Below are 27,323 nucleotides of genomic sequence, written 5' to 3' on the forward strand. Positions count from 1 at the left end.
GAAGCATCCTCCTAAAATAATGTTGTATGGGTTAAATACACTTCCGTCCAAATCACCTCAAAATTACTTATCTTTCTCTCTCTTCAACTTTTGTATATAATGTATATATTATATATTAAATTATCCAAAATTTTCAATATACTCCTGTCATTTTGACCATAATTTGAAACCATTACTAATAACATTTTTCATTTTGTAGATAATGTAATCGCAAATAATTCAAGAATTGTTCAAGATCCAATTTGTCACATTCAAGATACCATAGATTTAACAGCAAGTCAAAGCATAGCAATAACAACAACAACAACATCTTCATCTTCCGATCATTCGAGGGACAGTGATGAAAGAAAATTTCAAAATCTTTTCATGAAGAACAAAAATATCACTACTCCTGGGCAGCATCATCGACATGCTTTCGATACTAACTCTAATAATTCACATTCCAATACAACAACTTTATTTCATGAAATGCAAACAGATGTCTTGTTTAATAGGCAAAAACGAAAACAAGAAATCAATCACAACAATACACCCATTGCAAAAAGACATTCCCCGGGATATTCTGATAGAATTTCCCCACACAAAATTCCCCCACATAGAAGAAGTCCCTTTACAGAAGCACCCACCCAACCCCAAAGTACTGTAAATAATTCAAGTGACAATGCGTTTTCTTTATATTCTATTAAAACTAATGAAACTAGATTCGATTCTCCAAGTTATGATTATCCAAATTTGGAAAACACTTCCAATATCTATGACTACACAAATGATGTGGAAGAAGATTTTCAAAAGGGAAGTATTTTCACCCTGAAAAGAAGTACGTTTCTTATATCTCCCAAATGTAGTAGCCCCAAAATATGTAAACCAATTTTAGAATCTCTAGACAAACCATCCAATTTGCAAGAGCATTATGTCAATGCCCATAGTCCATTGGACTTAATATGGAATATTCCAATACGTAGACATTATAGCCCCTGTCCTACACCTGAATTGGCAAATACGCCACGAAAAGAGAAGAAGGGTTTTAAAAACTCTCCTTCGCGTCAACCACGTTCACCATATCGTACCCTATCACATTTTGGTTTCAATTCACCACAACGTCAGCCACAACCCGAACACAAGCATGTCCCTCCTCCGGCCGCCAAAAAATACAAACCATTAAGACGTTCAATATCCTACGAAGAGATATTCTCATCGGTACGCTACATAGATTTGTGTGAGCATTGTTTTGAACAGATTGTTCGTTATAAACCGGAGCTTATGCATTATCGAATAAAACTTAGGAATTTGAGGGAGTTCTACCAAGGAGGAGGAGAGGACGGCGAGAAGGAAAAAGAAGAAACATTTAATTTGAATTCCAATGAAAATGAAGATTTTTCTGTATTTGCTACACCCTTGGCACCTTTGATAGAAGTGGAGGAAAGGGATAGCTCCGAAAGTCATAGGTCTGCAAAGTCCTCCAGCTCCCCAACTGCTCCGCATTCATCATTTCTGGAGAAGATCACACGCATGAATTATTCAGAAATTTCCAGTCAGACAACAACACCTCATTTTCAAATGGCCATCCATCAAACTTTGGAGCAAGAATTTCAAAATTTAAAGATTGAAGAGGAAGCCGTAGAAAAAAGGGATGAAAATGATAATCAAACTAGGATTTCCATAATGGAAATTTTGGATTTTAATAATTTCCTTGGAAATTTGGATGGAAATGAAAATCCAAGCGAAGATAATCTCCCTCAAGAATTGTCATCGTCGTTCTTCACAAGAAATTGTTCTGAAGACCATTCCCGCCGCAAATTGATGTTTGAAGAAGAACAATGGCAGGAGCATCATCAGGTGGATGATACCGAAAATCCCGGAGAGATTTTATCTCATATTTCAGCTGGTAATGGGGCAGGAGATCTCGAAGAAGAAAACCCCAACGAGTTGAATGCTGAAGACCATAATCCACGAGATTTTGAAAATGCTCAACAGATTTTACCTCACAATCCAAACGGTAATTGTGGGATCCTAGGAGGAGGGGATAATGCTCAACAGATTTTACCTCACAATCCAAACGGTAATTGTGGGATCCTAGGAGGAGGGGATAATAAGGATGTTAATCTCCCTCATAGCTCATCATCCTCCAGCACCCCACGTTCTCTGATGGATCGCGAGGAGCGTTTACGGCGTAAGTTAATATTCCAGGAGCTATGGGGTGAAGATCATGTTGATTATTTTGGCAATCTTGAAGAGGGGGCTTCCACTTTATCCGACAATAATGGCGCCCAAGTGGGTGATGTAAGAGATCAAGAAAAATGGTCCTCCCCACGATCTTTGATGGATCGCGAAGAACGCACCCGACGTAAGCTAATATTTCAGGAACTTTGGGAGGATCATGTGGAATATTTTGGAAATCGTGAAGAGCTTTTGAACGCCACTGCAGCTACCTACTCTGGTAACAGTGGTGGCCAAGGCGGTGGTTTTAGTGATACCGAATCGGCCATTGATGAGACCAACAACAATACACAAAGAAGCAGCCTTCCAAATTCCAATGAAAATCCCCAAGAAGAAATGTTTCTCACACAGAGTAGAGTTATAAGCCCTAAAACATTAGGAGGTCCCAGGGATAATGATGCGCTTGGAAATGTTTTGACAAATCAAGAGTTAAATGAGAAATATGATGAGGAGAAGCACAGGGATGATGATATTCTTTCTTCCTGTTCGAAATTAACCTATGACATAAGTGATGGTCACTCCTCTTCTTCGGAGGAGAATATTTTACAAAGGTCCTTTGGCCAAACCAATTTTTTGAGAGACAAGCAAAATTCCACTCGGAAAGAGGAAGACATAGAAGAAGGTAGTGCAAAGGATTTTAATTCCTCTCCAAGACAAGACGGCTTTCAAGAAAATTTCGTTGCTGAAAATACAAAATTTAATGCAAATTTAGATGGAAACCCAGAAATTCTTTCTAACCTCAAAAAATCGAAAATTTTTATAAATGACCAAAATGCTGAAGCTGCATTAGATGTGGAAGCTCCGAAAAGTATGCAATATACATCTAAAGAGGCAAATAAACAAAATGTATCTGAAACTAATTTACTCCAAGAGGCAAAACTTGTTGGGAAACAAATGACATTTCATAACTCGAATGAATCTCATGACATTATTGAAAATATTACTGGCCCTGCAACTACTCCATGTGATAATTCAAAATTTTATGAATTTCTTGATGAAAATTTGGGGAACACAAATGTTGTAAACCTAACCTCACAAATTACATTTCCCAAATCCAATGAATCGAGTGACATTAGGGAAGAAGAATTGAATGACAATGGAGCTAAGAGATGTAATAACTCGAAATTTGATGAAAGTGTACCACCCAAGAGTTTCGTCCTTGAGAAAAATGAAAATCCTAACCTCAAAACCCAAAATATCTCAGCTGGCAAAGAAAAAGTACAAATTCAAGAAGTTGTGATTATAAGGCCAAATCATGATGCTTTCAAAAAACTTGAGGCTATTGAGGGCCAAGATCTTGCTAATCTTGATCTTGATTCTCAACATAACCTCACTTCCTTTTACCAGGAATTTCCAGTAAACGAAGAGGTTTTCATTGGGGAAACATGTGAGACACTTGAAAACAAAAATCTTTGTGAAAATTTAGATATTTTGAAAGAAGCTCCACCTAACCTCAAAAATTTGCAAAATTCTTGTTTCCCTTCTACATCTCAAAATCAAGAGGGACATATAGAAACACAAACACAAGCATTGGTCCGCTATAAATCTGGACTTTTGAATACCTTGGTAATTGAAAATGATACTTCCAACACCGAAAATCCATCCCCTGGCTCTGACGAAGATTTTAAGGATATTCTCAGAAGAATTGAAAATTTACAAAACAAGGATAGATTTTCTAAAGACAAAGAAGAGGGAGGACAGGACAATGTTGCTGCTGCTGGAAACACTCAACTAGAATCCAGCTCAAGGCTAACAAATTTTGAATTTCCCCAAGGAAATCTCCCAGCTGAGGGCGATAACAAGGAAAATTGCTGCGAAGAAACTGAACTCTCTTCCATGGAAGTGGAAATTTTAAAGAAAATCGAAGAACATCAATTGAAAAAGAGTGAAGAAATTTTCAATAAAATTGAAAATAGTATACGAAACAAATTGACACCCAGCAAACTGGAAATGCTTATCAAAGAGCAATGGTTAAGTTTGTATAATCAGGATGAAAAGACGGCTTCTCCCTGTCGCAACATTTTGCCAGAAATTGCACCAACAATATTTTCCACACCCCAAACGGGTGGCCAATTATCATCAAGACGTTCACGATCCTTGACACCGCTCAGTGAAAATACAATTCCCCCGAAACAAAAATTAAATAAAACCACCACACCTCTAGGCGACATGGAGGGAAGAAATTCCTTACACCTGACAGATGACAACACCCCACAACAGCATAAACTAACTCCCTGTTCAAGTTCTTCTTCCTCCCTGAAATCTTTTAAATCGTCCAGCTCCAAAACTCGCAATTTTATTTTGGAAAACATACGCAATGTCAGCAAGCCAAGATGTGGTGGCACCATCGCATCCAATCAAGTTAAACGTTTACAGGGCAATAGTCAGGCCATATTTGGTCGTAATCCATTTGGCCCTAGGCCTTCTTCATCTTCCTCACTGAAATCTCCACGAAAAAACGCTACTCCTCTAGCCAAAACTCCCTCCTCACCGGTTTACTGTAACTCCACCAATGTCTATTCGTTTCAATCGAAATTGGTCAGAGGTTCTCCACGTTTTTGGGTTAGTTTAACCCCCCCACCCCTGAGTTCCGAAAGGAGACGTTCAATCAACAAAACTCCCAGGACTTCCAAGAAAACGCAACCGAAAAAACATTTGCCAAAGGAAAAAACTTTATCATCTTCATCTACCCCTCCAACCACCACATCGTCATCAAGTTTCACTTCCCATGTTGATGCCGAAATTAATGCCTTGGGCCAACAGATCCAACAAATCCATCCTCGTCTGGAGAATTATAAACGCAAGTTGGATGATTTTGGGGATCGTGTGGCCAAATGTGCCCGCAACATGGATGAGTGTATCAGTGCCCAGGAGGAGATTGTGTGTGATCATGCAGAATTTAAGGAGGCTATGACAATGCAACAATATGTCGATGAGATTATTTGTCGCGTCGATACATTTTCACTATCCGAAACGGAAGATTAAGAAGGAGGGGACAAGTGTGGGAGGGAACCTTTAAAAAACTAACCAAAAAAATAAATTTTTTTGTAAAAAATTAAATAATTTTTGGAAAAATTAAATTTTTATATTGAAAATATTTTTTTTATAAAAAAATAATAAAAAGTAATTTTTTTATAAAAAAAATATTTTTTATGAAAAAAGTAATTTTTTCTAACAAAAAATTAAAAAAAAATTATATTAAAAAATCTCAATTTAAAAAATCGATTTTTTAAATACAATTTTATAAAGAGATATAAATTTAAAAATAGTTTTATAATTTTTTTTAAATAGTTTTTATTAAAAAAAATTATAAAAAATATGAAAATTTTTTTTATAAAAAAATATTTTTTATAATAAAAACTATTAAAAAATTATAAAAAATGTTTTTTGTAAAAAAAATTATGAAAAATATTTTTTTTTATAAAAAAAATTATACATTTTTTTCATAAAAAGGTTAAAATTTTTTTTTATAAAAAAAATAAAAAAATATTTTCCATAAAAAATTATAAAAAATATGTTATAAAAATTACAAAAAATTATTTTTTATAAAAAATACTTTTTGTAATAAAAACCTTTTAAAAAAATATAAAACTATTTTTAAAATATCTATTTTTATAAAAAAATAATTTTTTGTAACTTTTTTTAAAACATTTTTTTATAATTTTTTATTAAATGTATTTTTTACAAAAAGAAAAAATTGTAAAAAATATTTTTTAATAAAAAAATATTTATAAAATATTATAGAAAGTATTTTTTTATAAAAAAATATTTTTTGTAATAAAAACTATTTAAAGAATAAATATGAAACTATTTTTAAATTTAAATCTCTTTATAAGGAATTAATTGTATTTCCTATTTTTTTATATTTAAAAATATTTTTTATAATAAATATATATAAAAAAATATAAAAAATATTTTTAATAAAAAAAATTATAAAAAGTATTTTTTATAAAAAATTACAAAAAATTATTATTTTTTATAAAAAAAAAATATTAATATTAATAATATAACAAACTTTTTAGAAAAAATTATAAAACTATTTTTAAATTTAAATCTCTTTATAAGAAATTAATTGTACTTAAAATAATCAATTTTTTTTTTTGTAAAAATTGAAATTTTAAATGTAAAAATTTTTAGTTTTTTTATGAAACTTTCCATATTTTTCCCTAATGAACGAAAAATTGATGTTTTTTTAAATGTTAATTTGTTCTAAGGAAATTTCCGGTTTTTAAGGAAAAATAGCTGCGAAATATGTATAAAATATTGTTTTTTATTCGTTTTTTTTAGAGCATTTATTTTTTAAAAATAAATGTTAATTTTTTTATATAGATTTTTTTAAAGCCAAGGGATTCTTATTTCATTAATTAATTTTCCTTTTTAGTTCGGAAAATGACCATACTTCACTAAATTTGTTTTATATCTAAAAGGAAACGCATTGAATTGTTTTACAGTACCTATTATCTCCTCCCCTGGATTCCCAATCTAGATAAGAACCAACACCATTCTAATCTAAAACGAAAACTTCTCCACATTACATTTTCAATTACTTTTTTCAAAACCTTCACACCTTAACTCCCCGACATGTTCAACAAAAATTCCCCTCCATTTTGAATTTTATTTAAACTTATATCTTCTTTAAATTGAATTAAAAACTATATACCACAAAATTTCACATTTCCCCCTTTTTTCATTAATGTATATTTTTCTGCATAAAACAATGAAATAAAAATATATTAACAACAACAAAAAATGGTTATGGTTTTATATATTTTAATGTTAATTTAATTTTTATGTATTATTTTTTATATTTGTTTTCATTTTTTATGTAAAAAATTTTGAATATTGCTTTTTTATGTTTCTTGTGCTTTTTATGTTATTCTCATGTCATTTTATTAATATTTGGTTTGCGTTTTTTTATTTTAACTGCTTTGAATTTTGAACTGAGTATATGTAGATCACAATATGTTTGCGAATTTAATTTGAAAATAAATTGAAGTATATTTTTTTATAAAAAATTTTGTGTTTTTTTAATGTTTTATGTAGTTGATATGTTTATAAGAATTGCTATAAGTTTAAAACAAATAATATTTTTTATAAAAAATAAAAAAAAATTGATTAAAAAAACTTTTACTGTTAAATTGACTTTTTATAAAAAAAAATTATATCATAAAAAAAAGGTTTATATAGCAAATTTTTTTTACAAAATAAATTTGTGATATAAGAAATTATAATTTCTTTTTATTAAAATAATTAGATATAGAAAATATATAGGGAGCCATGTACAGGATGAGATAAAACAAACTGCAACAAAGTCAAACGCCATAATTTTTACATTTTTTTTTTAAATTTTATTGAATGAAAGACAAAAATTTCGGAAATAGCATCAAATTTTAGAATAAGTTCAAATTTGTTCGAATTCGTCACCTTTGCCACGAACTATGACCTTCAAACGACCAATGGAATCGTCACACGTTGTCTGAAGTTGGTTGCAGTTTTTTTTATCTCATCCCGTAATTAGTTTTAAGTTTTAAAAATTAAAAAGAAAAAATGAAAAAATATTATTTTTGAGTCCTGAAACCCATAACATAGGCCGTAAATTGGGGGAATTTTAAAATCAAAGATTATATAACAAAATGTTTAAATTATTGTAATTTTATTATTTTAATTTATTGACTACTTTTTTAGTGGTTCTCTTTGGAAGATCCTTGTCTTATATCAGTAAAAGTATTTAATAATATTAAATGTATGTATATTTTAGTATAGCTGTAGCTGTCCACGTGCCATTGTCCTCGTCGTAGAATATTTGTATGGCCAGGTCACCAACCACACACACACATATGTTCTATTTTTATTTTTTTCCATTTGTTTTCTTTTACAAATCATCATCAGAAGAAGACTGTGAATTGTATTCACCACTTTTTCACCCTCATCATCATTATCCTGATCATCATACACATTTTCCATTACCACAACAAGAACGACATAACATCCCTGATTTAGTTTCATATCCTTTGATACAAAAACTCTTGAAAAATTATGAAAATTCTCAAAAATTACAAACCATTGCCAAAAAATATCAATTCCTATACCAAGAGCCATGGCCGGTGGAAAGTATGTTGTTATCAAGTTACGACTTGTATATGATACATAAAATCGAAATATATCCTCACTATACATATCCAGCACCAGCAAAACCATCATCAAAACTGGTATTAACGTCTGATTCGGCAAATGGAAATCATCATCGTCAGGTTTTGGCAAAAACCCATGAAGAATTCCAACAAAATTTACCATCTCTTGATTTGTCATCCTCTGAGGTAATGGATTCAAATTTCCCACCCTATCGCACTGTATCCCATTATGGTTTCAATTACCCCTCCACCTATAAACCAAATGTCAATTTACATCCAGCCTGTTCGGCCACACCGGTGGATATACAAAGGCAAAAGGTGATTGCCTTTATAAAACGTTTAAATATGGAAGCTGCAGCGGCGGCGGCTGCTGCCGCCTCCTCCTCATCCTCCTCGTTAATGGAAAAATCAAAACGTAATTCAAAACAAACGGGAAAAGAAGATCACATTTATGAAAATACCAAAAAGCTGGAGAGCAGTGGAGAATCGTTTATATCCATCAAGGAGATTCAGTTGAATAACAAACAGCAGCAGCGTAAAACTCGACACATTTCAAGTTCTTCTTCGGGCCAGGGGAAATCATCATCCCAAGTACCGCACCATCATCATCACCCTCATCACCAAATCGATTTGTTGTCTGAACAATTTTCCTCTTTGCTTTCCATAAGTGGCAGCTATCCGGCAGCTACCAGTCATTCAGCACACACCACCACCGGTGGTGACCAGGATCATTATCATTTCAATACCGATTCGGCAGATAATTGTTCAAATTGTGATGAGGGTGGTGGACACAAGGCTTGTTCCGACAATCTTTATCGCTCCTATGTACAGCGTAATTTTGTACCCAATCAACCGGATTCGGATAATTTCAATGATGATCATGATCCCCACAAACCGGAATGTGAACAACAATCGGCAGGAATAGCAGCAGCTGCTGTCGGGGGAGGTGGAAAAGCAACGGGAACTTCCTCAAAACCCAAAGAGAAAATAATTTATTCCTCCACACAATCACTGCACTCCAGCAGTGATAATCGCCACGTCACCTTGACATTGAATTCCCTGAAACGTCGGGCCTCCTCTCTCAATGAACGCAAAGAGAAGACTCGAAATCGTAATGAAAACTCATCATCATATTCTCAAAACCAACATCATCAATTCCACACCACCTCCTCTTCGCCCGAGGACAGCAACAATTCCACAGCCATTGAAATGCACATAAACATTAATATACGCAACAGCGATTGCATCAAGAATCTGCAAAATCGTGAACAAGAATTCAAACTAAAACTGGAAGAGGTAATTGACAATGAAATCAGTTTGATAACCCAAGAATTGGAAAATCATGAAATCAATTCGTCCAACAACCAACCACGGAGATCATTATCGGCTCCGGATGGCCTATATGGTGGCAACCACATGGGAAATGCGGCCGACAAATCAGCCTGCATTGAGGCCGATCGCCATTATAACTATGATGACAATGAAGAGATAACATCCATTGCCTCTTCCCTCCCAACCCCCTTGCCACCGGCTGGGGTGGCGGCAAATCATGAAATTACTAGGGAAATTGAAACGTCCATGTTACCCACATTACGTTATCATAAATTACTGGTGCTACTCGAACATGAACTGGAAATGTTGCTCAATGGCATTATACGCAACATGTGTGATTGTAAGACGAAAATATCTCAAATATCTGAGGATATACGAACGGCCACCTTGCATGTGGGTCCTTTGAGTGCGCCTGGTGTCCGTCGCCAAAAGGAAAGACGAGAAACGGCAAGATCGACAACAGCAGCAGCATCATCGGTTGGAGATGGATGGCTGTGAGGAAAGAGACCTCTAGCAAAAAAGAGGCGAACAACGGCATTTGATTTTTCGAAAAGAGGAGAGAAACCTCAAGCAAAAAGGGGCGAAAAACGGCAAGAGGAGAGAAACCTCAAGAAAATTTGAATTGTATTACTTTTGCTTTTTTAATTTTTCACATTTTTTTCATTCACATAATTCCGCATTGTATATTTTTTCTGAATTCTCAATTCCATTAAATTTGAAATGTCTTCTGTTCAGTTTTTTTAAATTAAATAATAAAATTTCAATCTACATATGTAAATATGAAAATGTACACTAATCGAAAATAAGATATAAAATTAGATGTAGGATTCAAAATAGAAGACCTCTTAAATAGCTTAAATTTTATGGGAGACTCCCAAAAAGGTCTTTAATTTTATCGAAGTCTTCTAAAAGGTCTTAAATTTCATGGGAGACCATTAATACATGTAGTTTATAGGATGAAAGGCCTTAAAAACAGGTCTTTTGAAGGGTATTCTATCTGAAGGCGGCCCGGCACAAGGCTGTCTTAATATTACGAAAGACTTCCAAAAAGGTCTTTAATTTTATCGAAGCCTTCAAAAAAGTCTCAAATTTCATAGAAGACCATAAAAACATTTAGTTTATAGGACGAAAGGCAGGTCTTTTGAAGGGTATTCTATCTGAAGGCGGCCTGGCACAAGGGTCTCCAGAGGTTAGAACAATTTTCATAAGGTATTCTATAGAGAAGAAACATTTTATGGAAACATAACTTGTGACGTCTTTAAATATCGTTAATTTTATGGAACATTTCCTGAAAGTCTTCGATTTTAGGGCAGATTTACAAAAGGTCTTTAGGCCTTGAAACCGTTCTTTTGTAAAAGAAAAGCAACCAAAAAGCCTTTCGAAAGGTATTCTATCTGTTGGCGACCTGTACAAGGGTCTTCTGTGGTTGGAACACTTTTCATAAGGTCTTTTATGAAGAAAAAAACTTGTAAACTTTTATGAAGAAAAAAACTTGTCTTTTATGGAAACATACTCCCTTCAAGCCTTGGTTAGAGGTCTTTCCTAAGACGAACTTTGAAATGCCTTTTGTAATTAGAATAGTTTTTCAGAGCTCTTTAATTGAGTCTTCGAGTCACAGGATACTTCAAATTGCAATTCTATTTTTGGTTCTTTAATACATTTATGGCATCCGGGCACATTCACCGGCTTTTAAATAGAGAAAATCCCCACTGCGCTCACTCTACACACACATAGAGCAGATCAAATCTAACATCCTAAAATTACTTAAAACCAAGAAAACATCATCAAGAGGACATCGTGAAAGAATGGAAATGGCTGAAATCGTGGATTATAGTTACTAAGTCAATACATTTTAAGTATTCAGCAAAAGTGGCATCACTGCGGCTCTTTTACTGCTATTAAATTTAAATATTTTTTTTAATTTCTTATCTCTTTTTTAAGTTTACAACAGGTAATTATATTTTAAGTTTTATTTATATATTTCATTTACAATTTTGTTTTGTTGTGTTGTGAATTGTTTAGAGTCGAATAAAAATAGTAAATCTGTAAAACTTAGTTAAGTTGAAAATTGTTGTATCCCAAAATCCAAATGCTCCCATATACCCCTCAAAGAAACAAAATATTTTTAAATTTATATTTAAATATTACTCAGAACTAACCCTCATTTGGCTGGTTTTGTTTAACATGACTTAAATAATCCAAATATTATTGTTTTTAGTTCCCATTGCATGTTGCCTCCCCAAACTTTGTTTTACATTTAGTTATTGTTTTTTTCTATTTCCATTTACATTTTTCATGTTCTCCTCTCCGCTCATATCATCTTTCGCTCTTTCATTTCTCTGCCACATATCATTGTAAATTGTGATCCGTCCATAAAATAAACTCTCTCATTATTCTACTTCATTACAAAAATACATTTAAATAAATATTGTAATTAATTTTTTTATATTTTTCCATTTCATTTTCAAATTCTAGGTGAAAATGTACAAAACGGTGATCATTCTGAAGCTCATTTGAGCACATTTTCGCATAGCAGTAAAGAGGTAAGAGATTTTGCGCAATGTCATCCCTTTATTTCTATCCTTATTTTTGAGTTTTTTCTAAATTCTGAAGAAGAAAATCGTAAGCTTTTGAAAAAATATATAAAGAAGAATTATATGTAGACATAAATACAGCTTTAGCAGTAATTAGTCATTAACAATTAAAAAAGGAGACGGCCTCATTTGTAATATTTTCTTCCCTTTGATATGTAACGCCTCCAAGTATGCTTTACATTTTGTCAGCAATTGCATTATTCACTGAAACAAATAAAGAACTAAACATAATTTGTTAAAAAATAACAAAAAGGCAATACTTGTTATAAGTAAAAGAAGTGGGCCATTCAAAATGGTCTCTATAGGAACACAGTTGAGCATGGGAAATATCCATTAATAATGGTTTCATGTAAAATAACCTCAAAATTCAAATATCAATTTTGTTATATTTTGGACTCAAAGGGAATGAAAAAGGCAGGCCTTCCTACAAAAATGTCATTATTGATCCCCTTGTGTAACATAACCTATAAAAAACCAAGATTTCAAAATCCAGATGGATATTTTCTCTAGGGGTTTGTAGTGTTCTGAACGCTTTAAATTATATCATCAATAGCTACGGTTTTCTTCAACCACTTTCTTCTGTTTTTTTTCCTTTTTTATTATTTATAATTTTTTCCTTCTTTTTTCTTTTCTTTCCACTTTTTTTCTTTCTCCATCATTCATACCTAACCCAACCATTCATTATGCACTTTTCCTGTGGTACACTTTTGCGCGGTGTCTTCCTCCTCCCCCTGCCAATACTAACAAAACCACAAACGATATTCTCATTGCAAATTTCTATTACGGTTCCAGGATATTTCAACGGACGGTTCGCCCAAGAAAGACAAGAAAAAGAAGAAGGGTCTACGAACACCATCCTTCTTGAAAAAGAAGAAGGAAAAGAAGAAGGCTGAAGCCTAAATTACTCTCCATGCTACTAGTAGTAGTGTAGAGACGACGAGAGAAGAATGATAATGAATGATGGATGCCCTTAAATAATTTGGAAATTTAAAACAAAAAAACAAAAAACCAACAACAATATTATGATATTTTCTTATTTAAAACAACAACAACAGCAAGCAGAAAAGTAAAGTTTTACTCACTCATTACCGCAAAAAAAAATAAAAACAATGGAAAAGAAAGAGGAGACAACACTCACATACGAATGATAACATGAAAGCGGAGACCAGCTGGATATCATCCCAACTGCAAAAAAAAGCAAATTCTCCATGGATGGGATTTATTATTAGCTAGTTTAAGAGCAAAAATGAAAATGTGCAAACAACAAGAAAACAATCCCCCTTCCCCCCAACTTTTTTTTATTATGTGTTAATTTTTTTTTGTTTTATAATTAATTATATATACATTTTTGTTTTTATTTTCTGAAACAAAAGAAAAAGTGCAAGCTAAATATTTTTACAAACGATGATAAAACGACGAGGCATAATGAAACGAAACAGCATAGAGAACCCCCGCCAGAAAGAAGAAGAAGAAGAAGAAGAAGAAAAACAAACATTTTTAAACATAAGAAAATCGATTTGTCTTTTACACATCATAGCCAACCAATCAGCCAGCCAGCCAGACACTTTCTTGATTATAATAGTAACGAAGAGCAGCTTTTCTTTAACAACAAAATTAAGAAGAAACAAAAAACAGACAGAATTATGCATTAATTAATATATATTTTTATACAAAATAATTGACAGATAATGCCACCCCTTACACACACCACATATACATATATACAATCACAAAAATACCCTATAACACACAATTTTTATTTGTAGACCACTACCCCAGCCCCAACCCACTTCTTGAAACAAAACAAAAAAATAAGAAAACAACACAATTTTTTTATATACATACCTACATATGTGCGTATACTTCATATGTCATGTTCAGTATCAGAAAACTAAAAAAAACAACAACAATGATGTAGTAGTTCTTAAAAAAACTTTGTAACGAAAAAAGAAAAGAAACAAAAAACATCAGCATAGGGTATATATGTAATAAGAAAATTTAATTATATATACCAATAATTTATATACTTTCAAATTCAAATTTACACCACACCACACACAAAAATGATTATTATTATTATATATATATTATAAAGAAAATATATATTTAAAAAAAATTATTAAGATTAACAAGAAACAAAAGAAAAACAAACAAATGTATAAAACAAAAAATAAATAAAACAAACAACAACAAAATGCTTTAGGTATTTATTTTTTTTTTTTTTTCAAATAAATTTACTATTTAAATTAAAATAAAATAATAAAACAAAAAAAGAAAATCAATTTCTTCTATATTGCAATGTCAAAACAAAAAAAAATCTCAACAAAACCTACATCTATCTATCCAGCCATGGCTAAACTTTTGGGCATATGTTGTAAAGCTACTTCGGAGTTTTGAAATAAAATATTTTTTTCAGGCCTAGAGTGGTCACTAAACTTTTTATTCCCACGCTACTTCAATTAATTTTTATAGGTTTTATACTAATACAGGCGAAAAAAAATTCAACGACATGATATTTTAATAAAAAGCAACGTTTTTCATTATTTCTCCGTCATAATAGCTCTGTTCCAGAACCTAACATAGAGCTTGAACTTGAAATAACCTAGGAAATAGCTCTAATTAATAGTAAAATGCAGGTTCTGGAATGCAGCTAATATTTGCTTAAATTGTCTATTTTATTACCACCTAATATTGTAACGCCTCAAAGTAGGCTTTACATTTTTGTCAGTAATTGCATTAATGCCTTTTAGCTCAAAAGCAAATTAAAAGCAGTTATTGGTTAGTTTAGGAGGGAGACCTTTTCGTCCCATTGTGTTCATCCTTCATGGCCGTAGTTTCTTCCTCGTCCTGACAAAGCCTGCAGTATTCAGTGTCGTCACCCTCCCCCCATTGTCATGTCATGGCCTTTATGTTGCAGTGTCCTGTAATTAGGCCCACCACAAGCTTCAGGTCCAGCTTCGTCATGGATATGAGCAACCTTGATCTCCTTTCGGAGTTCACCGGCCAAATCTTTTTGGAGACATTACATCCCCTTCCAGTTAGCCAGTTCTGTTAAATTTTCCAAGGTAATGCTTTTAATGCTAAGATAATGCTTATACTTACTTAAGAAGTGACATAAGGGTGACTTCACTGAGCTCTCAATATATAGATCTACGGACTCAGATCCGCGTCTGCAAATTCATCGACCGATTCATTGCCAGATATGTTGCAGTGCCCAGGGACCTAACAGAGTTTGACAAACGATTTAATCTTTTCCAGAGCATTCCTGCATTCCTGAACTGCCATAGATTTAATTGTAAATGAATTTATAGAGCCTTCAGGGCCACTTGACTATCGACATATACAGTCACCGGTCCGTCCAGTTCATTGATTCTATTTGCTAGCAGCTCTATGGCCTTCTATGGACAGCAACGATTTATGGGTTAAAACAAAGGTTATTGGTTAAAAAGGTAGCACAGGGAATTGAATATAGACTACATGAAAGCTGGAAAATCTTAATCATTGCGTTGGGTATTGTTTTTTGACAGGCTCCATAATAGAGGATTTCAGGCTCTATTTGAGAGATTTGGTATGGAATTTTCAAACAGCGTATGCATTTTAATTTGTCTTCTCTTATTATTATATCTCAGTTTAACAGATTCATGAACCATAATGAAATTCAATCTAGATTTTTTTTTCAATTGAAAGTGCCGAATCGAATTGTCGAAAAAGAAATCACTTGAACCCATATATATATACCCACAAAATAATCGAAAACAAATTGTATAAATAATTTTCAAATTCACATTTTCAAGCTATATTTTATAGGTAATTCCAATTAAAGCCAGTTTTCACCCATAATGCTTTATTTTAGAAGTGTGGCTTCAATGAAGGAAATGTTTTAAATCAAATGTCACTATGGGTCACCATTCAGAAGAAATCGCTGGAACCGATTTATACTCATAAAATAATCGAAAACAAATTGGGTAAATAATTTTCATATTTTCAATCTATATTTTATAGGTAATTTCAATTGAAGCCAGTTTTTCACCCTCAATGCTTCCTTTTAGAGATTCTCTTTCAACGAAGGAATTATTCTTCATTGAATTTCACTATGGGTCACCAAACAGAGAAAATCGGTGGAACTGATATATACCCATAAAATAATCGAAAAAAATTGGGTAAATAATTTTTAAATTCATATTTTCAAGCTATATTTTATATGTAATTTTAATTAAAGCCAGTTTTCACCCACAATGCTTTAGTTTAGAGGTGTGGCTTCAATGAAGGAATTATTCTTTATTGAATTTCACTATGGGTCACCAAGCAGAAGAAATCGGCGGAACCGATATATACCCATTAAATAATTGGTCATAAATTGGATAAACATTTTGCAAGGTTAGTTTTTTTTTTAATATTTTTTCAAATTTTAAAAGAAGTGAACGAAAATATGTCACTTTAGGTTTAGTATTTCCAATTGAACACGATATATATCACAGAAAACAGAACCAACTATTTTTTTCGGGAAAATATGGAGCAACGTTACCTCTCTTCTAAACGAAACTCGTTGGTCTTCGCAAAGAAGACCTTAAAGATGTTTTATATAGAGAGGCTTTAGGCTGTTTATTTTGGGCTATTAGATTTGACTGTAAACTATTATGACAAGACAAAATCATTTAAATTAAATAAATTAGACCATTGGCCATTTGCTTTTTTTCTTTCGATTTGATTCGTCGCTTCATTGAGATTTACAACGTATGGCCATCTGAAAATCTATAAATTTAAAACCAAAAGCTACAACATCACACATATAGTACATCATATTTTTGAAACTCTCCCCACATAAGAAAATAAAAATCAAATCTATATTAAAAACAATATTTATATAAATAAATAAAAATATTAAATAATAATAATAACGCCAATAATAAAACAAATTAATATATATTAAAAAAATTATAATAAAATTAAAAAAATATTTATTTAAAAAATAATGAAATAACAAATATTTATAAAACTATAAAAAACTAAAATACATGATAAAAAGGCATCAAATCTATGTAACATATATGTGCTATTTTAAGATGAATACAAAAAACGGAATATTAAAAATAATTTATTCATATTTCGACATATATTTATAAATAGAAAAACAAATAAAGAACAACAATCACATTTTTATATATATTAAATGATAATTAGATAAAAATACATGCAAAAATTGAACGAATAAATTTTCTCTGTGAACCATAACAAAAGTAAAAATTACGCTAAGAAACAAGCCGCCTCAATGTTCGCATTTATGTTTCTTAAAAAAAATATTTGTGTTTAAATTTTATTAGGAACATATTATTCATGTAGTTTTTTGGCAAACCTATTCGGATGCAAGAAATCTACTTGCTATTGAATTGGTGTCTTTTTATTGGGATTGTATAAAAAAAATTCTTAACTCATTGACATAATTTTTTCATTTTGATATTTTGTGTTGGATTAGAATCTAAATTTTTAAGATATCAAGGAAGTTTGCGTACCAATTGTTTTCCTGATTAAACTTCGGAAAATAGAAATTGTATGTAAGAGGTACCTATTTCCATCGTCATACCATTTCACTATGCATTTTTGATTTTTTCTCCATCTTCAGTCGTCATAAAATACAAGGCATTTATTTTCATATAGTTTTTTTCGGAGTTTAGGTAACAATTTGTCCAATTAAAAATAACATTTTATACTGCCATAGTAAAACATTTTAATATAAAAAATCGAACATTGTTGTAAGTCACCAAGAAAAAAACTATATTTTGTGTCCTTAAACGACAAAAATTGAAAAAAAAAAATAAATAAATGTAAAAAGAAACGGCTTTTTTAATATTAACTAAATTATAGCCAAGAGAATTAAACTTAATAAAGAATAATGTCAAAATTAATATGTTTGATATGGGGTGAGCGTTATTTGGTTTACTTTTACCAATTAAAAAATATGCAGGGAAATCAGTTAACTGCGACCGAAAGCATGTAACAGATTCAAATCTGTTTTGGGCATGTGTTGCGTTTAGAAAGTTGTTTATAGGCTTCTTCTGTAAGCGAAAAATTAATTACATGTTTTTTAATTATCCCCTTTCCCAAGGCTTATGATAGTTAATATATTTTCTCAAACTAAGTGTAGTTCTCAAAATTTAATGCTATTTCCGACATTTTTTGCTTTCATTCGATGAAATGTAAAAAAAAATGTAAAAATTATGTCTTCTGACTTTGTTGCAGTTTCTTTATCTCACCCTGTATTTTGTGTTCTACACTTTTCCCATGGCGGAAGAATACAGGTAATGCATCAACGCTTGAGAGCTTTCATATGCCAAAAAATGGAAATGTTTTTTTTTTTTTCAAATATAAGTAGATTTTTATTTGTTTGCTTATTCGACGTCATTCGGAAGTTATTATTATTCGCGTTTTTCGACAATTTTTACAAATTTAAAAAATTTTTCATTCAACATTTCCAAGTCCAAAATTGGTTTGACAGTTCATTGTTCCATCAGCTGTGTCGATGCTTCTACCATAGTTTTTCCGCAACACCAAGCAATCTCTGAATCTAGTCTTCAATGTTTAGGGGCCTTAATTTCTGACTTTATTAAGCCATTTAGTAGATTTAGTAGGCCTTCAAAATATTACCGCCATTTCTAACTGTCTAAATCGCATTAGACTCTCAGAGGATTCTAAAGGCGGCAAAGAAGAAATATAACGTAACAGCTACTTAAGTACGGTACATACTGACCAACAGACCAATAGAAGTCATTTAATTTGTTGCTTTTTTATTAGAATTTAATGAATTAAAATATTCCAAGCTTTAAATAATCCAATGAAATATATTTCATGTTGTCTAAATTTTAATTTTTTGTTTAAATATTCTTAAAAAACGCGATGAATCCCTGATGTGTACCGTATATAACACAACGCCTGTTTTATCATCATGAACTATCGATATTTGCATAAATCGATAGCTTTTTATCTTTCTCTGTGATAACAAGAAGAAGAATCATTCACTGAGGTATGACTTTGCAATTCACACGGAAAGAATTGTGTTCTTGAGAGTCTGGTATAAACGCACACACACACATAGACAAAACATAGAAGCAGTCAATTGCGAGTTAGAACTTCAAAACTAGTTGAAAACAAAACAATAGTCACAAAAAGCAATTAGTCATAGACAAATTTAAAAACAATACACAAGTCAGCCAGTCAGCCAGCATCTTCCAGTGTAAACAAAGCAGCAGATTCTCAAACAACGAATTCAAAAATGGCCGACATCAGCGATCAAGAATGGAATGATTTCAAGGTAAAATTACATATTTTCCCAAATTTATGATCTCATACACTACTAAATTTATTTAAATTAAATTCGCTTTAGACAAAATTCAACAAAACCTATGCCGACGAAGCTGAGGAGAAATTGCGTCGTGAAATCTTTGGCAAAACCAAGAATCGCGTCGAGGAACATAACAAAAAATTCGAAAAGGGTGAAGTATCATATTCAATGGGGATTAATCATTTGGCCGATGCAACGCAAGAGGAAATGTCGGCACGCTGTGGCAAACGTGTAGCTCCAACTGCAGTGTAACAGAAACCAAAAACAAAAAAATCTTCTAATATAGTTTTATGGAATTACGTCTCATTTGTCTATATGTATTTTAATGTTTGTGTGCTTTTTTCTAATATGTATTGTTAGTGAATCTTAATTTTTTATTATATATTGAAAATGACTCGATTAAAACATGATTAATTAAAGTATAGAGCCATGTGATCTCGTTGAATTTTGTAATGGAAATTTTCTTTGTTTGTGTTATCAGCAATTTTTGAGGTAGGGGCGTTAATGAGAACGTAAGAAGAAACGAAACAAGTTGCATATTACAACACTCAAAATTGGATTTCATTTTGGTCTTCTATGAAAAGACCTTTGGGTATTCTATGAGAAGACTTTCTTGTCTTCTATGATAAGACTTACTGGTCCTCTAGGGGAAGACTTTCTGGTCCTCTAGAAGACCTCGTGGTCTTCCAGGAGAAAACTTTTGGTCTTCTAGGAGAAGACTTTCTGGGGCCTAATGCTCGTACTCGATATAGAGTGAGATTTTGTTCGAAGTTAAATTACGATCCGTAGTTACTAATTGAATGATACGACTCGAATGGAATTATTCAAAAATTTATCGATTATTGTCAAAAAATAATCGAAATACCGACAATCGAAACATATGTTTTCATCCAAAAAGTAAACAAAACAATTGTTTGCCGCTTCATTAAAAGTTGAAAAAAATTATGGATACGTGTTTTTTTGTATTATCCTCTTCGGAAGATGAGGACGGTAATAATATGAATATAATAAGAAGACAAATTCGAGATCGTAGTGCTGCTTCCAGTATCAGCTCTTCTGATTGGGTGATGAGTTTTTCTTCATATGGGCCTCCACCTGTCTGATTCTTTGATGCCTTGTTAAAGGATAATTTCTTCTTAACATGTTGTTTTTGGTCTGCATAAACCTTGGAAAGGAAAACTGTGAAACATAATTTTTCATACCACTTTTCAATATATACCTTTCGCCACGAGGTGACATTCTTTACGAGTGGTCCTACTCCATTTAATTTGGTTGTCAACTGCTCCCACAAACGATTGGATGACGCTCTACCTTCTGGACAATTCGAAATTTTTCCTTTGGCAAGTCCCGGGTGGTCAGACATAAAATCTGCCATAATTGCCTTTTGCTTAAAATTTATTTTGTTGCAATTCGTGCTCCTGTGAAATAAAAGGCTCAATTATATCCATTTTATTTATATAATTACATTTTTTAATACTTACATTTCGTTTTTCTTCTGTTTTGTTTTGGTCTCGACAGGTAGAATGTGGCGGGCAAAAACTCGAATAGTTTTATTCGACATATCGATAAATTTTATTCGATCACGGATACGGTAATCCAAAAATTCAAATTATCTATCGATATCGAGTACGAGCATTAGGCCCCTGGTCTTCTAGGAGGAGACCTTCCAGTCTTCCAGGTTAAGACCTTCCGGCCTTCTAGGAGAAGTACTTCTGGTCTTCTATGAGGAGACCTTTAGGTCTTCTATAAGGAGACCTTTAGGTCTTCTATGAGAAGACCTCTCGGTCTTCTATGAGAAGACCTTCTGGTCCTCTATGAGAAGACCTTCTGGTCCTCTATGAGAAGACCTTCTGGTCCTCTATGAGAAGACCTTCTGGTCTTCTATGAGAAGACCTTCTGGTCTTCTATGAGAAGACCTTCTGGTCTTCTATGAGAAGACCTTCTGGTCTTCTATGAGAAGACCTTCTGGTCTTCTATGAGAAGACCTTCTGGTCTTCTATGAGAAGACCTTCAGGCCTTCCATGAGAGGACCTTCTGGCCTTCCATGATAAGTCTTCTAGGAGGGGACCTTCTAGTCTTCCAGGAGAAAATCCTTTGGTCTTCCAAGAGAAGACCTTCTGGTCTTCTATGAGAAGGCCTTCTGGTCTTTTATGATAAGATTTTTTGGTCTTCTATGAGAAGACCTCTTGGTCTTTTATGAGAAGACCTTTTGGACTTCTATCAGAAGACCTTATGGTCCTCTAAGAGAAGACCTCCTGGTCTTCTATGAGAAGACTTTCTGGTTTTCTATGAGAAGACCTTTTGGTCTTCTACGTGAATACCTTTGGTCTTCTATGAGAAGACCCTTTGGTCTTTCACGAGAAGACCTTTTGGCCTTCTATGAAAGTATCTATTGGTCTTATATGAAAGGATCTTTTGGTCTTCTATGAGAAGACCATCTGATCTTCTAAGAAAATGAATCTGTTTTAGTTTTCTATTAGCAGACTTTCCCCCTGGACTCTGATCCCGACCATTCCTGCCTTGTTCGGTATCCGTTCTATAAATAAAACGAATCAAATTGTAATATTAAACATTTATAGTCGTTTATTGAATTTGTTTTAGTATTTGTATTTAATAATTTTGTTATTTTGTTTAAATGGTCTTACAACTTAATAATAATTTGTTTTATTATTATTAATATTATTAATATGGGATTTAAATGTCAATGTATGCAGAGAATTGGACGATGATGAGTTGTTTCCATTAAAGTCTATAAAATATCATCATCTTAAGTTAGTTGTCTGTTTATCTTTTGTAATAATGAGTTCGAAGAGTTTAAATTTGTCTCTTTTTTGTTGTTGTTTTCCTATCAACTAAATGAATTTTTCATTACAAAAATGTAAATACATTTTTATATATATATATTTTTATGGACAAGAATATTGCAAAAATTATTATCATAAAAAAAAAATAGTAAAGTTATAGAAAAAGAAAAAAAACAGCAAGAACAAGTTATAAATATTAAAGAAAAAAGTTAACATCTAAAGATTTTTAAACATAAATATTATAAAAGACAATATATGTTTAAGCAGTCATTATGTGTGTTTTAAAAATTAAATTGAGAAAAAGAAAATGTGTTTTATTCAAAACTAAAATTAAGTTCTTTTTTGTTTTCCTTGCAGGCATTTTCTTTAGTTGTAATTATAAAACTACACTGATATCTAAGATTGTTTTGTTTTTCGTTAATAAAAAAATGCTTTACATTGTTTAGTGAATGATTTTCAGTTTTTTTTGGGTGTAGGGGTTTTTTAAACCCCATATTTCGTAATTAATTTTTTCTTCTTTTTTAAATAAGGCAAACAAATGTCTTTAGGGAAAGAAAAAATATTTGAAAATTATTATGTATTTTTTTTAATACCGAAACAGTACAATTTAGTTTTTGTTTTCTTTTTTTCCATACAGTGTGATTTTTGTCTTGAAGGAAGAAATTCCTCGTAGTTTTAATATCAAATTTCGTCTAGGAAAGTAGAAATTATTATTACTGGGTGTGTGTGTGTGTGTATGTGCGTATTTCGAGTCTCGATGTATTTCTTTCTTCTCCCTCTTATCTTCCTTTCCTATTTATCAATTTTTACTACACAAAAAAATTTTGTATAAAAAACACACGACAAAAAATAAATCAAAAACGAAACTTTGGGATTTCTTATTTTATAAAAAAACGAGTTGTGAATTCTTAATCTGCCTTGCGTGGCTTACGCTTGCGCACTTCTGTGGGACTAGGTTTTGTATCGTTTTCCTTTTTTTCTTCCTGCTTGTGGGAGGCTGGTTGTTTTTTCTCACTCTCCGGTTCCTCGGATTCACTTTGTTTATCATCTTCTGTTGAGGCATCCTCATTCTCTTCCTCTTCGTTGTCATCTTCATCATTGCCTGCGGCTTCTTCTTCTTCCTCTTCATCATCCTCCTCCTCTTCTTCGTCGTCTTCATTTCTTGGTGCATCATCTTCAATTTCATCATTGGCTATATCTTCAATGCCATTTTGACCATTTTCCTTGGATTCGGAGAAACTTTGACGTTGATGTTTCTTGGGTGGATAGAGAAAATCGACAACGCAGACCAACATTAGGCCCAAGGCGGCTCCCACAAAGATTGTGCCGATGGCAAAGAGAGCATATGAACCCCAGGTGGGTAGACCATATTCTTCTTGGAGGCGGGCATTGAAATCCTTAAATGAATGTTGGACAAGCTAAAGATTAGTAAACAAGGAACATTTACAACAAAGACAACAACAACAACACATGTGGGATGAAAAACAATAATTAAAAACAAAAACACAAGACAAAATAATGGCCGACAATGCTTTCTCATCTTCAAAGAGAAGGCATAAAAATTTAATTTACTGGCCTCCGATTGGAAATTTTTTTTCTTTTCTAAATAAAAAATATGACCGACATGGCCTTCTGATTTTCAAGGAGATAAACACCATTTGGTCTTTAATAAAAATCAAATTTACAATTAAGCCTCCAAAAAGCTAGTAAGAATTTTTGATGTTCTGACGGAAGGAGACAATCACCCTTAGGTCTTGAATAAAAATCAAATTTAAAGTTTAGCCTCGAAAAAGCTAGTAAGAATTTTTTAAAGAAAGAAGTCCCTCCGATGTTCAAAGAGAAGCCTTTCTGGTACATATGTGGAGGATATATCCAAAACCTGACCGATTTTCGTTTTAATCCAGAGCTGGCTTTTAAGGGCTTTATTATGTCTCTGACAAAATCTCTTCCAAATCGGCAAAATAATGTGTATTATACAGGACTAAGACCTGAAAAGTGTTGGGATACACATGGGTGACCTGTTCAACCGATTTCAGTCATTTTCATTTAGGGCAATTTCAACGCCTTTATGTCTCAAACTAAATATTATGGGAAAAGGATTCATGTAGCGAAAGCTTAACTAGTTTGGAGCAAGTTGTGTTTTGAGGATATGCTCGGATCATTTGGACATTTCTATCGCATTTTTAACCTTAAGCCGTTAGTTTTAATTTCGTTTTTTTTTTTCTCTTTCGTCATTCCTACCTTTGCCATAATTTTTCTTTTCTTAAAAACTTCTATGATGCCCAAGACTTTTTCAAAGTTATACAACCCCAAAGACTACTTAGGATAGTTTTTTCTTGTCCCTAAAACTATGGAGTATGACTACAATGAAATGATAAATTATTAACTAAAACTTGTAAAATATATTTAATTGACTTACCTTCAAAGTATGTGACAATTTAAAGAAATATGACAACACTGACATATGTACAGTATCAGGTTTCTTCCAGGCCGATATGGGTTCCAATTTGGTCCATTGTTTTTGTTTGACAAAGAACATCAGAGCATCGCCGTCACGTGAGCCACGGTACTGGCGGAATTCACCATCTTTAACGCTATAGAAAAGAAGACATTTCAATAAATTTAATTTAAAATCTCTAATAGCAGTACATCCATCATATTTTCAAAACCCCCCAGCAAATCTGATTTCCTTCGAAACCACAAAATGTAAATATTTCTATTTTTCTACTCTGTGTTTGACTTAGTAACCCCAACATAGTTGCATATGTAAATATTATCTCAAACCCCCCATAATTCCTATAATGGATCAAAACTATTATGATTGCATTTGAAAGTGGACTTACTGATAAATGGTTGGCAAGGCGGTGACAAAAAATCGACCACTAAGAGAAGGCGACGTGGTTACATCAATTTTTGCAACATTCACATTAATATCGGCCGCTGTCGTTGCAAATCTTTCCCAAGTGGGGGCCAAATTCTTGCATGCTGGGCACCATGGGGCAAAACTAGAATGATGTTGAAATAGAAACAAAAAACACATTAATTCAATATGCAACGAAAAAAACATAAAATTTGTTTGTTTTAGTCACACAACGTCTGGCAACTCTGAAATTGTCCAACACACGTAAATCACATGCCATTGTTTGATTTTTTATGTTGTAAATTAATACTCTTTTGTTGTACCGGTCCATCACCATCATCATCACCGGACCAAAAATTACACCTATACTTACAATTCCACCATCCATTCGCCCTTTAACATCAACGACCAATTGTCTTCATTTAAATCAATTAATGATTTCGAAGATTTTTGTATTGTCTGCTGTTCAGCTATGCCAACAACAACAAAGCCAAGAATTATGGCCAAAAACGCCCAATTGCGAACTGCTAATTTTTGCATTTTTACTGCCGCTTGCTCAAGTCTTTTGTGGTTTTATGTTATGCCACACACTTCGTGCGTGTTTTGGTTCAATAATATCCTGTGAAAAATTCCAAATTTCACAATTTCCAATGGAAATATTTTGCGTTTATCTCTAAAACCGGCCCAAATTCTTATGACGTTTGTCGTTGTGAAGAAGAAAAAAAATTATGACGAATAAATTAGTTATGGGGAAATATCGATAAAATCGACATTCCACCGAATCGATAACATTGATAAGTGGGACCTAAGAAAAAGGTGTGTTGTGTGAGCAAATGGTAGAATTGTATGGTCATTAGTCAAACTGCATTTATTGTAAATGCAATGCCGGTGTCCCTCTGATATATGCGCTGTTCTAGAACTTCAGGAATGTAAAAACTTTTACTACGATAACTGATTTTTGTTTGTTAGATTTTTGCCACTTCTGGAACATATAAATTGCACTGTTCTTAAGATAAAAACGAAAGCGAGAAAATTGGAAAACAAGTGGATTCTTGAAGGTTCTGTAACAGATTAAAAATAGGTTTCCTCATAAATTTAAAAATTCTCAAAAATTTATCTTATGGCATGGCAAAATATAAGAAGGTGGAACAAAGCTACCCCCTAAATATTTTTTTTTATTTTGGTTCCCTTATTCTGTCAAAACATATACACATTTTTTATATTGTTTTGAATAAAAGATACAATAATTTGAAATTATTTCAAATTTGTTTGCAAAATAAATGCAAATTTTCGAAGTAAATGGGTAACAAATTGTACAATTTTGTGATAAAACTGTATTGTCCTACAATTTTAGATTCAAACCTGTAGAATAATCCCGAAATTCCATTCTTGTTTTGTGGGTTTTCCCGAATATAGGAATTTTGTAAAAAAAATAATAATAAACAAAACCATCTGTTGCTTATTTAAAAGTCAATTTGACAGAGTTACAGAGTTGCATTTTTCTAGCTTTCTTGAACTTGTGCAATCTTATTCAGCCAGCGTTATGGAATCTGCATACTAAAGCCGACCGACAACTAAATTAATCATTTTTACAAGGTTTGTTTTTTATTTGACGTATAATCAAAGGAATTGACAATTTAAATGACGCGTGGGAAAAGCTTTTAGAGCCGATTTTATTTGACGTATACGCAATGGAATGACGGTTAAAATCCACTCGATTAAATGTAAACGTGCACTTAGTGCCAATTTTATTGTGATTGATATCTAAATACGTTTAATCGTTTAAAAATATATATAAGATTTATTAACAAACTGGTCATTTACCTTTAAATAACTGTTATTTTTACAATACATTTTTCCGGTGTTAATTCGTTTTTTTCACATTGCTTTGCAAACCCAAATCATATATGCTAGGAACACAATTGGAACGAACGACGAATTTTTTCGCGGCGTATGTTCGTCGTCAAAAATAAAACACATATGTGTATATGGAAGTGCACACAATCACGGCACCGGCGAAAATTTCGTCGGTCGCCGCGAACTCAATTA

The 27,323-nt window shown here is 32.4% G+C and overlaps 4 protein-coding genes and 1 long non-coding RNA gene across 16 annotated transcripts in view; 2 read left to right on the forward strand and 3 right to left on the reverse strand.

Moving 5' to 3' along the window:
• Positions 1-14,458, forward strand: part of LOC101888031 (protein hu-li tai shao) — an 85,749-nt gene extending 71,291 nt beyond the window's left edge. For 5 of the 11 annotated variants that reach the window (XM_059126179.1, XM_059126180.1, XM_059126177.1 and 2 more), the window contains one exon: positions 200-5,216. In XM_059126179.1, the coding sequence (XP_058982162.1) occupies positions 200-5,202 (5,003 nt within the window). In that variant the 3' untranslated portion in view covers positions 5,203-5,216. Of the gene's footprint in view, positions 1-199; positions 5,217-8,106; positions 10,471-12,155; positions 12,224-13,059 lie in introns of those variants that run through there. The other 6 variants (XM_059126185.1, XM_059126187.1, XM_059126186.1 and 3 more) reach the window with 4 other exon arrangements.
• A 3,407-nt stretch (positions 14,459-17,865) lies between these two features.
• On the reverse strand, positions 17,866-19,200 carry LOC131804021 (uncharacterized). The gene is made up of 2 exons (XR_009342865.1): positions 19,020-19,200; positions 17,866-18,960 (listed from the first exon to the last, which is right to left on the reverse strand). It is a non-coding gene; the product is annotated as an uncharacterized LOC131804021 (long non-coding RNA).
• A 157-nt stretch (positions 19,201-19,357) lies between these two features.
• Positions 19,358-20,069, forward strand: LOC101888443 (crustapain). Its single transcript, XM_005188855.4, has 2 exons — positions 19,358-19,580; positions 19,653-20,069. The coding sequence occupies exons 1-2, from the start codon at positions 19,542-19,544 to the stop codon at positions 19,860-19,862; spliced, it is 249 nt and encodes an 82-aa protein (XP_005188912.1). The 5' UTR covers positions 19,358-19,541; the 3' UTR covers positions 19,863-20,069.
• A 242-nt stretch (positions 20,070-20,311) lies between these two features.
• On the reverse strand, positions 20,312-21,326 carry LOC131804020 (uncharacterized). Its single transcript, XM_059126191.1, has 2 exons — positions 21,092-21,326; positions 20,312-21,028 (listed from the first exon to the last, which is right to left on the reverse strand). The coding sequence occupies exons 1-2, from the start codon at positions 21,169-21,171 to the stop codon at positions 20,536-20,538; spliced, it is 573 nt and encodes a 190-aa protein (XP_058982174.1). The 5' UTR covers positions 21,172-21,326; the 3' UTR covers positions 20,312-20,535.
• Positions 21,327-23,302: 1,976 nt separating this feature from the next.
• Positions 23,303-26,005, reverse strand: LOC101888610 (thioredoxin-related transmembrane protein 1). 2 transcript variants are annotated; one of them, XM_011296408.2, is made up of 4 exons: positions 25,648-26,005; positions 25,258-25,419; positions 24,834-25,008; positions 23,303-23,832 (listed from the first exon to the last, which is right to left on the reverse strand). In XM_011296408.2, exons 1-4 carry the CDS (start codon positions 25,812-25,814, stop codon positions 23,323-23,325), a joined length of 1,014 nt encoding a protein of 337 aa, XP_011294710.2. In that variant the 5' UTR covers positions 25,815-26,005; the 3' UTR covers positions 23,303-23,322. The 2 variants fall into 2 exon arrangements, with proteins under 2 accessions (XP_011294710.2, XP_005188913.2); XM_005188856.3 differs by having other exon boundaries at positions 23,303-23,811; positions 25,648-26,004.
• Between the last annotated feature and the right edge of the window lie 1,318 nt (positions 26,006-27,323).

This window comes from Musca domestica, unplaced genomic scaffold (assembly GCF_030504385.1).
Source record: "Musca domestica strain aabys unplaced genomic scaffold, Musca_domestica.polishedcontigs.V.1.1 37, whole genome shotgun sequence".
Lineage (NCBI taxonomy): Eukaryota > Metazoa > Arthropoda > Insecta > Diptera > Muscidae > Musca > Musca domestica.

Excerpts from the sequence above, each read along its gene's own strand:
- LOC101888610 (XM_011296408.2), bottom strand. The coding sequence starts at position 25,814 with ATGCAAAAATTAGCAGTTCGCAATTGGGCGTTTTTGGCCATAATTCTT. Across the intron at positions 25,009-25,257 it reads GCCTTGCCAACCATTTATCA|CGTTAAAGATGGTGAATTCC; the intron begins GTAAGTCCACTT and ends TCTTTTCTATAG. Across the intron at positions 23,833-24,833 it reads AATTGTCACATACTTTGAAG|CTTGTCCAACATTCATTTAA; the intron begins GTAAGTCAATTA and ends ACTAATCTTTAG.
- LOC131804020 (XM_059126191.1), bottom strand. The coding sequence starts at position 21,171 with ATGTCGAATAAAACTATTCGAGTTTTTGCCCGCCACATTCTACCTGTC. Across the intron at positions 21,029-21,091 it reads AAACAGAAGAAAAACGAAAT|GAGCACGAATTGCAACAAAA; the intron begins GTAAGTATTAAA and ends TTTATTTCACAG.
- LOC101888443 (XM_005188855.4), top strand. The coding sequence starts at position 19,542 with ATGGCCGACATCAGCGATCAAGAATGGAATGATTTCAAG. Across the intron at positions 19,581-19,652 it reads AAGAATGGAATGATTTCAAG|ACAAAATTCAACAAAACCTA; the intron begins GTAAAATTACAT and ends AATTCGCTTTAG.